Here is a 14,072-nt window from a genome sequence, read left to right on the forward strand (position 1 = left end):
GGATTGCTAATGAATATTATAACAATAAGTTCGTTAATTTCATGACAAATACACATTTTTAGTTTATTTATTTTTGCTAAACAACAAACAAACCAACCAATCAATCAACCATCCAAACAACAAATCTGCCAATCTAGCATCCAATCAATCAAACAACTAATCAACCATCTAACCAACCAATCAGCCAACCCAGAAACCAACTAACCAACCAATAGATATGACTTCAACCTATCCGATGATGGGAAGGTTTACGATTTAGTAATACCTCAGTTAGATCTGAACCACGCCGGCACTTACATGTGCGCTCACAAGTCGTTCGAACATTTGGTTAAGAAAAAAATTGAATTGCTGGTTGTCGGTTGGTGGGTGGAAACATTGTTTTATTCAACAAAAATAATTGGAACAAATTTTCAACATCAATTTTAACAAAATATTCAGACCAGATGTCCGTGGATGCAGTTTCTAACGGTTTGGCTATAGTCTTGACATATGCCGGGAAAAATTATTACCATCCTCCTAAATATATTTTTGACGAAAAAGTAGCTGCAAATTATTGGAAAACTGTAAAATGTAGTCTCACGCAAAGAAATGTTTTCTGAATCAGGAGACAAACCGAAAACGTGCAAAATTCACAGAAACTCACCTCAAGTCGGAAATTTTCACCCCATGTGTGTATATATATATATATATATAATGATGTAAATAGATGATATATATATATTAATGATATAAATATGATATAAATATGATATAAATATGATATAAATATGATATAAATGAATGAATAATATCTTTATTTTAAAAGTAATTTAATATTTTATTTAATTAAAGATATAACTTGTATAGAAGAGTTACTAGATCAAAAGATACCCGCCCCGTATGTGTTACCTCCTTTGGCATGTATTCATACATGACATTTGAGGGCTGTCGTGTAATTGATCTTTAACCTTTTAGACTTTTAACCCTTATGTTCTCCGGTGCTTCGTAGCTTTTTTTAGCTTTTTTTTTAGATTTTTAATGGATTCTTTTTTAAAAAAACATTATTCTGTAAAAATATTATTTTTTGGTCATTAAAATTTTAAATTGTTTTTTTTTCAAAATTTGATGGTTTCTTTATTCAAATGAGTTATTTTTATAGTCTTTTTAATTTTTATTTAATCAATTCGTTTACTTGCTTTAATATATGAATGGTCACAAATAGTGGACACGCCTAGCTAATTTGTGTTTGATCGCTCTGCTGGACGGAATGAAGTTATAAATACTGTATAAGCATATGTTTATTTTATAATACAGTTGTTCGTATGAGTGTGTTTGTATGTGTTGTATGCGTGTGTGTGAGAGAGAGTGTGTGTGTGTGTGAGAGAGAAAGAAAAAGAGAGAGTGTGTGTGTGGTGTGTGTGTTAAAAAGTTGTGAGATGCTATCAAAAGCGGTAAAATATTACAATTTATGTTATATTATTTTGCCTATGTTTTGTTAATGAATGAATTAATAATGAATTGATTAAATTAATTAATTAATTAATTAATTAATTGGAAAATTGTCCTACAGCGTTCATAAGATGGCCACGTGAATATTATATTCCCACGTTAAAGTTGTATAATTATTTGTTTATTTTAATTTCATTACCGTTGTTCGAAAATTTAATTGACATGAACCAGCCTCACAATCACGTGCATCCGATATCGTAATTACAAATTAACGAAATTCATTCTAACCTCATCATCACACGGACACACACACACACACAAACACACACACAGTGCTGCGCAAACACATATTTTTGTGTATATGTTCAGCATTTAAAATTGGTTCGACTGACAAACTATTGAGCATAACTTGATAAGTTTCTTTGAAGACGTTGCTCGTCCATCGTCAAAAAACACCGATAAGGGTTTGATAACTGACCGACTGGACAAACACCATGTTGATAGCACCTAGTTTAATGGTGACGATGTTGATGCTGGCAGCGAAGGCAGTTGACCTCAAAGAAAGTTACCTCAGGTTAGGTGCTTCTTGGAGTTTGGAGTTTTCGATAGAAAAACCGATGGAATCTTTACATGTCAAACTTCAACTACTCGACGACAACAACGAACCCTATGAACTTAAATTTGATGAAATGTTGAAGTTACCGCATACATTGTTAGATTTTTTCCTGTAATAATTTGTTTGTTAACTTTTTTAAGCTTAGGTTTCAGACCGAAACTTATGAAAAATAATGAAAACATATGCTAAATCATAAAACTGGTAACAAATTCATAATAAAAATGCTCACATTGCAACAGCGTACAGATAACGGGCGTAAAAAATGAACCACACGAATACAAATTTGGGATAACTGAAGTTGGATTCGAACACGTTGGAGTGTACGAAATTAAATCCACGATCAACGAATTGATTGTTATAGGTTCTAAAAAATTTTTATAAATAAGTTTCACAGATAAATTAAACACTATTTTTGATTATTCGCGATTGATGATTCAACATTTCGCCATAATAATTAATAGGAAATTCAACAATTGAGCTGGTAAAAGTCGACGATGCCACTATGGAACTGGCCATGGAGATAACTTACCGGAGGTTCGATAAAAGTGACGGCCGAAATGCTCCTATCTTCTCTTGCGATTCCAAACAATTTCAGAAGAGTTTTTGTAAAAGTGGATTGAGAACAGAGACATGCAGCGTAAGAACGTTCTACAGTTCGGGCGAACGTCTTCCGCGCAGATGTGAAATTGCATTCGACAAATGGGATTATTTCAAGGCGTTTGAAAAAAAACTGAGTAAGTTTAAACTTTAAACATTTGAATTGTTATTGATTGGTTTTCAAGAAATAACAAGTGAATTAGCTGAATTGTAGAAAGTGCAATTTCTCGTGTTGCTGGTCTTACTGGTTGACCTCATTCAAATCCAATTCAAACATTTAGATCCTATGTGCTTGATTGACCAACACCCTGCCTTCTTCCGAATCTCATAATTCAAATATGATAAAAACTCAAACGATTTTTCTATATTTAATTCTCAATTTGTGTTCTCTTCCAAATGAACAAAGCATTCAGTTTCATGATTTTTAACTATGGAAGGTAACATAGGGGCCTCTTTCAAGATTGGTCAGTTTTCAACGATAGCCATTGTCGCAATGGTCCTTCGGGCTGCTTTGAGTTAGTAACACTTTTCCATCTTTTCAAAACTGCTTGTCATGAAAAACTCTCTAAAATTTCTTAATTAAATTAAAATACAGGTTAATCAGATAGTTTCACGTTGCCAAAGACGGCAAAGGTTTGTCGAGGTCAACAAAGTTTAACCAATTATGGATTCGGATACTTCATAAAGCTGTCGAATGAATATTCTAGCGACTAAATTCAATTTAAACTTATATTGAAATATTTAAGAAGAGCAGATTTGAAAATCAACATAACATTTTTGTCAATCGCGATTAATTATTTCCTCTAGTATTTCTAAAAACTAAAAAAAAAATAAACAGACGTTATTTAAATTTATCGGGAAGTTTTTAGTTTAAACTCGTCTCAGTGAACTTGGCATCATCCTATCATAGCAATTATTTTGTACGCTATGAAATCACAATTTTGCTGTCCGAAGTAGGTGCAATTTTTCATAATTGATCGAACGAATTTCAGATCAACATAATTTTTTTTCTTTTAAACAAGTATATTTCATGAAGCGTAAAAACGAAACGTGAAAACGGATTCCACAAAAGAAAATAAAATTCTAAATAATATGGAACCCTTAATTTTATAAATTTCTAACAAACAATGAAATGAAATGAAACATTAATTTTCAAGTTTCAGAATTTCAGAACAATCCTCTACCAGCAGACCTTTTTTGGTCTCTAGGCTACTCCACGCCTTCCAACCAGGCAAGCGACCATCGGTTTTTTGGATGACCTTCTTGAAAACTATTTTGATATCTCCTCCGAGACACTGACTGTATAAGGAAGGATCCTTAAGGGATGCATCCGAATGATTTTCGATGTCGAAATCCGTATCCGCCACCCATCGGTTATGGAAAACCCACCTCATAAAAAGAAGGCACATTTATAGTCAGCTGATGGTGCGAACGTCTGATCCAATCCGGATTAAACACGCCTGTGCTGTGTTCTGTTGATGACTCCTATGTCTTTTGTTAATCCCAAGAACACAAACCGCATGGAATACGTACATCATATATTTTATTAGTATGTGAATATTTTCGTATATTTATTTGATGTATATCTGTGTATAATGTTACGGATGTAATTTTTTGAAACACGCACGCACACGCACACATATACGTCTAAATACATTTTTAATGATGTATGTATACAAGACGCTTATATACACGTGCACATACATGAACATCATGTAAAAGTAAAAATATAGAATTGATTAATATCGGAAAAAGGAGCCTAGCAATCTATATTGACGAGGCTGAAGCAGTAGAATATAAAGATGATATATGCATGTATACGTGTGTGTGTGTGTTTGTGTGTATGTGTGTTCATTAACAAAACCTAGGTATCTTAATTTATTGTGCGTTAACGATAATTGTTTATGTTATTTGTTTGTCTTTGTTTATCAAGTGACAACACGCAAATTTCTAAATAGTATGTTTTTATTACTACATTCCAACATTAATATTTCGCAAAATCTGATTTATAAATAAAAAAATAATAAAAAGTGAAATTAATTACCCACAAAATGTGTTGTACAACCGGAAGTTCTGTACGAAAGTCACATTTAAATGACGTCACAAAGCACGGGTACGTTCGTCTGTACGCTTGTGCATACGCCAGAAGTGTACGAAATTTTTTTTATTATTGTGAGCTTCATTCCTCTAGAATCAATACACAGTTGGTCGTTCTGGATGAGTTTGTATGTTTGTGTGTGTGTGTGTATGTGTGTGTATGTATGTGTGTTTGTGTGTATGTGTTCTGCATAATTAATGCATGTGTGTATGTGACGGTAGACATTAGTTTGAGTGTATGTGTGATTCTTTTATGTATGTGTGATTGTGTGTGTGTGTGTGTATGTGTGCTGGTGTTATTGTTTTTGTGAGTGTGTTGACGCTGGATAAGTCGTTTGAATTTATGTCTTGTATATGCTGTATGTGTTGTATTTATGTGATATATGTGTTGTATTTATGTGATATATGTGTTGTATGTGATGTATATGTTGCGTGTGTTGTGTGTGTTGCGTGTGTGTTTTCATTGATTTCTGATTCTTGCGTTCGGAAATTTCTTCGCGTTTGATAATTTCAAAGTAGTTGAGTTAATTTGTTGCGTGTGTTTGTTGAGATTAAAACACAACACAACTTCAGAGGCAAACATTCTCGAATGTTGGTTACAAAATTCACGAGCGTATGTTCCTTTCCGAATGTCTCTATGCTTGCTTACACATCAAAAATGCAGTACACTACATGCATGTACGCACGCTAAATACGTATGCGGTAGTGGGTACGCCAATGTACAACGCGTGCAACACAATCATTTTAATATACGCACGCTCTATCAATATTTGTTTGATTTTTGAAAACAGGCAATTATGTAATGCCCTGGAAAGTATTTGCTCGTTCATGAAAAATATAGTTCTGTGTTTGTAATGGGTGTACGTGTTTGCTATGGGAGAACGTGTTTTTAATGGGTGAACGAACATGTTTGCGATGGATGAACTTGTTTGTAGTGGGTTAAAGTGTTGGCAATGGGTAAACGTGTTTGCAATGAGTTAACGTGTTTGTACTGGGTGAACATGTTTATAATGGGTGAACGTATTTGCAATGGGTGAACGTGTTTTTAATGCGGAATTTAGTTTACCAGGCTGTTTTAATGATTCACACATTTTGTCTGCAAATAAGTAATGTTAAAATTTTTTTTTGTTTAATAATAGAGAAATTGTATTTTGTTTGATTGTGCATATTCTTTTAGTTGGTGTTTACATTGGGTTTGGTGTATGTTTGTGCATAAAAATGAATGCAAATATGATCGATTTGCACTTGCTTCAGTTAAATTGATCCCTTATTGATGTTATTGTTGATGTTGTTGTTGATGATGATGTTTTTTGATGTTGTTGTTGGCACTGCTGTTGTTGATGTTGTTGACAGTGTGAAATATATTTGTTAATGATATCATCTCTTAACCTAATTCCGCCATCCTCATAAATACGCATACAAATTCAGATTGCCTCGATGCCTATAAATTCAAACGTACAGTTTTAACGAACAATGACCAAAGCTAAGATTTTCAGAAAGAGAGCATGTCTATAGCATGAATGAAATTCTAAATATTTATTATGACAACAGAATTAGGTTATGAAATATCATCTACAAATATAACGCGATCCCATTTCGACACTCCTTTAAGATAATGAGCCAGCGTGATCTGAACCTATTAAGAAGTTACAAAGATTGAATACCGTCGCGAAAACAAAGCCAGTGGTACATGTATTTTGCAGAAGGTCGGAACGCAATGAAATCTAAAATTTTAGAACAACTCGACTCGATCAGAAGGTACCAAAGTAGGTACAGTAGGCACCATTAAATGCGGCTAACGTGTAACAGTAACATTGCAAACCAATGCAGACACAGTATTTATTTAGGAAAGAAAGCCTTTGAATAGTTAGGAAAAAACTACAGAAATTTCAGTTCAAGCAGTTGTGATCACTCAAATTTGCTTTGCAAAGTTTATTTTCGACTTAATTATATTTACTCTTCTTTGATTATTATCGATTACAAAGTCCAAATGGAATGCTGCCTCCCCGATAGGTTTAAGTAAAACTTTACAAAATTTTAAAAAATTTTCATTTTTAAACGAGTGTTTGTTGAAAAACTAGAAAAATTATTCAAGTTTATGAGGAAAACTCCAAACAAAATTGTGTGGTGATTTTTTTTTCTAAAATCTGAGCTCCACAAAAAATATTTGCTACGCCAATAAAAAAGAAAAAGCAGAAGTCTTAAAGTCATGTCAGGGTAGTTGATTTTTGATCAACTGGCTTTAATTAACAGGTGAACACAACAACCCCATCAACATAACAAACTCTTGTTGAATGCTGCAAGAGCCACCAACTTGAAACATTATTAATTTATAGAAGACTCTATCTTTAACTACATGCAGAAAAAAATGCATACAAACATGCATTCATTTTTGCACACATACACAACACACATACACAACACACATACACACATACACAACACACACACACACAGACATACACAACACACATACACACGCCAACAATCAAATATGTCTACGTTATGTTTGTGTCCGAATAGATGTAATTTTTTTCCAAACGTGTAACGGAGGCATGCGTTGTATGTATTTGTACATGCTATGCATCCAACATTGCATGTTATTGCAATGTGCCTGGAGTTTAGTATGTGTTGTATATGTACGTATCTGAAGTATATGTTTGTATATGTCTATTTTTTATATGTCTATGTATGTATCTGTATATATGCATATGTATATATATATATATATATATATATATATATATATATATATATATCTAAGTCTAGGTATGTGTATGTATATTAATAAGTCGATGTATATGTCTACGTATTGTATGTTTATGCATGTTTATGTATGTATATGTAGGTTTTTGTATGTATATATGTATGCTTATGTATGTATATGACTATGTTTATGTATGTATATGTCTATGTATGTTTTGTATGTATATATATCTATAATATATGTATCTATATTGTATGTATATGTGTATGTATGTATGTATATGTGTATGTATGTATGTATGTATGTATGTATGTATGTATGTATGTATGTATGTATGTATGTATGAATGTATGTATGTATGTATGTATGTATGTATGTATGTATGTATGTATATATGTATGTATGTATGTATGTATGTATGTATGTATGTATGTATGTATGTTTATGTATGTGTGCATATGTTTATATTAGTACCTTGAAATTTTACGATTTCGTTCGTTGATAGTTCTGCATTGTCTGTTATTGACTAAATTAATTTACTGATGGGTTTTGATTTAATTAAATTAGTTCTTTGTATGTCAGGCATTCGTTGGGTTTTATAGTGCTGGTTTTGTATAGAGTTCTAATGTTTCTGGCATTTGAATTTTTATTTCGTTGAAGATATTTTTTTGAATCGAGCTGATTACTTTTTAACTTGTTAAAAATTTTAAAATTGAATATCTAGTAAAACAACTTTCCGCAGAAGTTTCGCGAGTTAAATTTGTTAATTTTCGTTAGCTTGCCATACACTACCAGCCTATTTTTCATTTTATTCCGATGACAATGACGAAAACAACAACGACGGCTTCAATAGTGTTTGGGAGAAGAAGGTTGATGATGATTGCTTCTGTGTCTATGTTGATCGGGCTAAGATAATATTTTCTATCCATCCATCCATCCATCCATCCATCTATCCATCCATCCATCCATCCATCCATCCATCCATCCATCCATCCATCCATCCACCCATCCATCCATTCCTCCATTTCCTTATTCGTTCATTCATGGTGTGATGTGGATGAACGTATCGATGATGAAAAAGATGATGACGATGGTTAAAACCGGAGCGAGTGAGATGTTGATAGCGATAAGTTTGATGATGTTGACAGTGATAATAACGATGATGATGACTACGATGATGATGATGACTACCATGATGATGATGATGACGATGATGAAAAAGTTGGTGATGAAGACGATGACAACAACAGCAAGTTTCGTTACGAACATTGGATCGATTGGTTTTTACTTACGGGTAGACTTATAATTATAACCGCATAGAAAGTCATGGAAACAATGTATAAGCATAAAAAAAAACAACATACCCTTGGGAAATGTACACTATTGACAACTTCATCAACAATAACATCAACGACATCAACAACGACATCAACAACAACAACATCAACAACAACATTGACAACATCAACGTAATAATCATCTATGTGATTATTGAAAGCAAAATTAATTTTTCGTCCTGGAAATTTTAAATTTTTTGTTAATAGAGTTCACATCCATCATCATATCTATGGCAACATTGGAAACATCTGCACCCAGACAACTCAACATCAACTGTGTTATCGTTACGGCACTTGAAACAAAACGAACAAACTCTTCTTAATCTATCAAAATTTATTAGAACAATATCATTTGTTCTAAACTTTTCAAACATTAACTTATATAAACAACAACATTTGACAACAACAAAAACCACCACAGACATTTTCACCCAAAACAACACCTAACGACAATAATTTAAAGCAATAACATTCAGCAGCGTAGACAACCACTGCAACCTGCAACGTAGACAACCACTGCAACCTGCAACGTTGACAACCACTGCAACCTGCAACGTTGACAACCACTGCAATCAGCAGCGTAGACAACCACTGCAACCAGACAAACACGGCCAACCAGCAACACGGAATCTTCAACGCCACATCTGAGAGCTCCCGACGGCGGGTGGGGCTGGGCGGTGGTGGCTGCCTCCTTCGCGGCACACGTCATAGCGGACGGATGCGGCTTCACTTTCGGAGTTTTATTTGGTCAATTGCTGGAAGTATTCGGCGAAACTAAAGGAACGACAGCTTGGATCGGATCGCTGTTCGTTTCGGTTCCGGCCATCTGCGGTCCAATCGCTAGTGTGGTGGCCAACACTTATGGCTGCCGTGTTACGACGATGGTCGGAGGGTTGGTGGCTGCGCTAGGCTGCTTTGCGGCTTCCTATGCCAACAGTGTATCGGAGTTGTGCTTCAGTTTCGGTATTGTGTCGGGGTTTGGTCTGTCCATGGTCTTTGTGCCTGCTGTCGTCATTGTGGCTTATTATTTTGAGAAAAAGAGGGCGTTCGCAACAGGTTCGTTCCTCATGCAAATCCAATAAAGTGTATATTTCATAATTTAACTGCTAGTGTTAATTTTATGTTGAAAAATTGTTTTGGGTATTAATCATTAATTTTCTACTAGAAAAATGTAGTCTGACTAGAATCCAATTGATAATTTTTCAACACAGACACATTTAAAATTGTAGCAAAGTTATATTTTTCAGGCAGGCGTCCTATTCATTGCACTTTTTATTGAAGTTATACATTACTTACCCTTGCTCCATTCATTATTATTTTTATCTTTTGAAATTATTCTAATGAAAAAATTTTTACTGGAATGATTTTAACGAAATAATACAATAAATGATTAAAATGCGTACTAATTTTTTAGTCTTTTTATTTTTGAAATTTCTTCTCTACCGAACAACAAACTCATCGATGAGACGACCAATCATCTAACTGAAAATATTCACCAACCAGGTTTGGCCGTGGCAGGGTCGGGCATAGGGACGTCCATCTTTGCCCCCCTGACGGAATTCCTCATCGAAAAGTACCACTGGCGAGGTACGTTCATGATTCTTTCGGGAATCATCCTCAACACCGTGGTCTGCGGTGCGATTTTCCGGCCATCCCTACTTGAAAGTAATAACTTAGCGCGATCAAAAAGCAAAAAACTAATAAAAAATACAACTGCTAAAAAATCTTCTGCCCCAAAAATGCAACAGACGGCCACAAATGATAACGCTGATGCCGATGGCATTGAAACCTCTAACGTAGAAGAAACATCTAACAATGGAAATTCGGAAGGCGTTCACGAGGAAAAACCTCAAAAAACTTGCGCCAGGCGAGTTTTGAATCGGTTGCACGAGTGGAAACTGTTCAAAATAGTCGAGATAATTTCGAATGTGGATTCAAACGATGCAAACGTGAATGATGGTAACAGTCCTGATGAGGCTGGTGACGACAGTCAGTCTAGTTCACTCTCATCTCTCACTGACTATCATCAAAAAAGGTGCAAAAGTGAACCTTATTTATACCGTAAGCCAATTACAGCTAACGCTTCTAATGCATCTAACAACAGAAAATTAATTCCGGTGAAAAAATGCGATACAAAAGTGCCAAATTTTAATGAAATTTCAGAAGATTTAGGCAAATTTGTAAATTTGGACCGAAGGGACAAAGAACTAGAAAAAGAAAAAAATTTAGCGAACGTGATGAAGTGTGGCGAATGCGGTGCATTTTGTACGCAAATGAGTTCAGCTGATTGCGTAAATCACGAACCACGCATACGCCGGTCTGTGTCAGCGTACGGAGCACTGGACTACGTAATCAAAAACAAGGATAAGCAGCTGAAAAACCTTCAACTGCTGTTCAACACAGACGACAATATGCAACTGTTATCGTTATGTCATCCTACTCGCCATCAACATCACCAGCATCATAAATTTCATCAGCAGGATATCAGATCACATCGTCATCGTCATCAGCGAAGACGGCACACAGAAATATTCACGACCCACGATGATGAAATATCTCAACACGCAGCCAATATGTCGCCGCTTGAAGACACAACTTTTCAAAACTTGCATTCCAGAAATCGCATTCAGAGCGTCGATAATGAAGTTTGTCGCGGTGCTTGCCGTCAGGGTTGTAGTGAGAAAAGTTTTAATGGTCAGCAAGCTCGAAATATTTTCCAACAACCTGATCTGCAACAGCATCAAACACAGCACCGAACACAACAATATGCAGAACATCAACAACAATCTCCCTGCCTCCATCATCAAGCCCAACTTTCACAGCAGCAACAACAGTTAACGAACACGAGAGAACAACAATCCGACCATCCCACAGGACATGACCCGACCTATTTTCATAATGAACATCATAAACATCCATACATTTCCGGTCCAGTAGCCAATAGCAACGATATCACGTGTTTCCAATCATTCAATAACAACATTGAAGACGGAGATGGCGCTGGGAATGGACATGAAATTGAACTCGTTGACGACGACGATGAAGAAGAGATCAATAATGAAAACAGCTGTAAACAGAACGGGGGTGATGATGCAAACGACAACAACATCAAGAGCAGCAGCAACAACGACAACAACAACGAAACTTACCCACTAATCTCAAGTCCACTCTTTCATGACAACAACAAACCAAAAACTATCGAGGCAGAGGAGAAAGACAGGCGACGTGTCGTTCGTGACGCGTGTGGATCTGGCAGCGCCGCATGTGAGCCTGCAGGTGATAATTACTTGATGTCTCGGATTGAAGATTGTTGTACTGGCGGCAAAACGAACTTTGAAAATGACGTCATCATTAAACAACATGGCGTCAGAAATGAACGTTGTTTGCATGAAAACCAGCACAACTACAACGTGCTCAACAACAACAACAACAACAACAATGAAAACATTAATAATGAAAACACACAAAATAATGACATTAATAATGAAAACAGCAGCAAAAGCATTATAACCAACAACAGAAGTAGCACGCACGCTTGCCACAAGCACAGCAGCGGCCACAGCAGCGGCCACAAAAGCGGCTACAACAGCGATTACAGTAGCGGCCACAGTAGCCACAGCAGCAGCACAAACAGTATTAGTGCGAGGGGTAATGACAACGCTGAACAATCAAATGATTCATGCGCCATTTTATTGGAGAGTAGTGCTTCTCCGGAGAAAAATGACGTCCTAGATGTAGGAGGCCCTGTTAAATTAAATGAAAACAACAACAACTACCACAGCAACAACAACAAAAACAGCAACAACATCAATACTCACAACAACTTCAATACCAATAAAAGCAATTTGCCCATCGGCATCAACAGTAACAACAACATACAAAACAGCCGCAACAACAACAATAACAACAACAACAACATACACAACAACAACATACACAACAACAACAACAACAATATACACAACACTAACAACAACATACACAACAACAACAATATACACAACACCAACAACAACAACATTCACAACAACAGCTCGTCCAATAAGCGGAGTAACAACTCTAATGAAATCTCTGAAAACAAATGCACAAGTCATATTGATCAGAACATGAAGGCCATCGTCAGCCACTCAAACGCACTGGAAACCCAAATTACAATTAGCAACAACAACATCTCAGAAATTATGAAAAAACCGATAACTTACAACAACACGGACTCACCTCACACTAGCATACGAGATACAACACCAACTTTTCAAAATATTCACCCAGCCACCACAACAACCACAACGACTCCATCTGACGCCACTGCTTCCATCAACGATAACAACTTTTCGAGTTCTGATAGGCACATCTTCATCACCAATAGGCACGACATGGTCTACAGAGGCAGTTTACTGAGAACTGGGTTTTTCCTTAGCCAGGGAAGATCTGCCAGTTGTCCAGAGGTCAGTTTGTTTGTTTGTACGTGAGTTTGATTTTGAGTTTTTACGTGAATTCGTTTTTGAATTTGTGCGTGAGTTAGTATGGTAGATAAATAGTTATTCATTTAACGGTAGAGTGAGTGAAAAAGTAACATGACCTAAAAAGTTACTTCATTTCAATTCCTTTCAAAATTTCACGACCGATCAAATTCATTTCTAACCTATTGATATTTTTCTCAATTAAATTATTTTATTTTTAAATATTATTTATAAAATAATTCCTACGCAATATTACTATCTCATGGAAGAGACAACATTTACTATAAAAGAAAAATCATTGGCAAATTCTTTTTATCAAGTAGTCTCACGGAGTTAATTACAACTCTCTGGCTCTAACGTCCCGGCATACGGGCAACATAAAAAATAAGCACACACACACACGTACACACACACACACAACACACACACGTACACACACACACACACAACACACACACACAACACACACACACACACGTCCGCATTGCTTTGATCTCTTGAGGCATAAACTAATTAAGAGAGCGAAACATTTCTGCAGAGTAAAATATTTTCAGGCGATTTTCAGAAAATGCTATAATTACGATGCCCAATTTCTGCATGTGCTGTGCATACCACGCGGAAATATTTACACACACACACCACACACATACACACGCACACACACACACTCACACGCAAATACTTTTAAATACTCCCACAAACAGCAGCAGACACACATACCCGCCAACGCACACAACTTCAGGTCTGCTTGACTCCAAGAAGGCGATCGTACAGACGGCAAGAGAGTGGAATGTTTAAAAAATTGTGTAGTTGCTGTTTTGAGAAAGATG

General features: G+C 35.7%; 2 protein-coding genes across 2 annotated transcripts in view; both read left to right on the forward strand.

Annotated features, from left to right (window-relative positions):
• Nucleotides 1-1,922: 1,922 nt before the first annotated feature.
• Nucleotides 1,923-3,161, forward strand: HELRODRAFT_182419 (hypothetical protein; the record flags this gene model as incomplete). The annotated part of the gene is made up of 4 exons (XM_009032685.1): nucleotides 1,923-2,140; nucleotides 2,284-2,405; nucleotides 2,506-2,778; nucleotides 3,079-3,161. 4 exons carry the CDS (start codon nucleotides 1,923-1,925, stop codon nucleotides 3,159-3,161), a joined length of 696 nt encoding a protein of 231 aa, XP_009030933.1.
• Nucleotides 3,162-9,435: 6,274 nt separating this feature from the next.
• Nucleotides 9,436-14,072, forward strand: part of HELRODRAFT_90622 (hypothetical protein) — a gene marked incomplete at both ends in the record, with an annotated part of 7,181 nt that continues 2,544 nt past the window's right edge. Inside the window, 4 exons of the mRNA XM_009032664.1 lie at nucleotides 9,436-9,838; nucleotides 10,286-10,578; nucleotides 12,499-12,871; nucleotides 13,985-14,027. Coding sequence (XP_009030912.1) covers nucleotides 9,436-9,838; nucleotides 10,286-10,578; nucleotides 12,499-12,871; nucleotides 13,985-14,027 — 1,112 coding nt within the window. The remainder of the gene's footprint in view (nucleotides 9,839-10,285; nucleotides 10,579-12,498; nucleotides 12,872-13,984; nucleotides 14,028-14,072) is intronic.

Source organism: Helobdella robusta (assembly GCF_000326865.2).
Source record: "Helobdella robusta unplaced genomic scaffold HELROscaffold_86, whole genome shotgun sequence".
Classification (NCBI taxonomy): Eukaryota; Metazoa; Annelida; class Clitellata; order Rhynchobdellida; family Glossiphoniidae; genus Helobdella; species Helobdella robusta.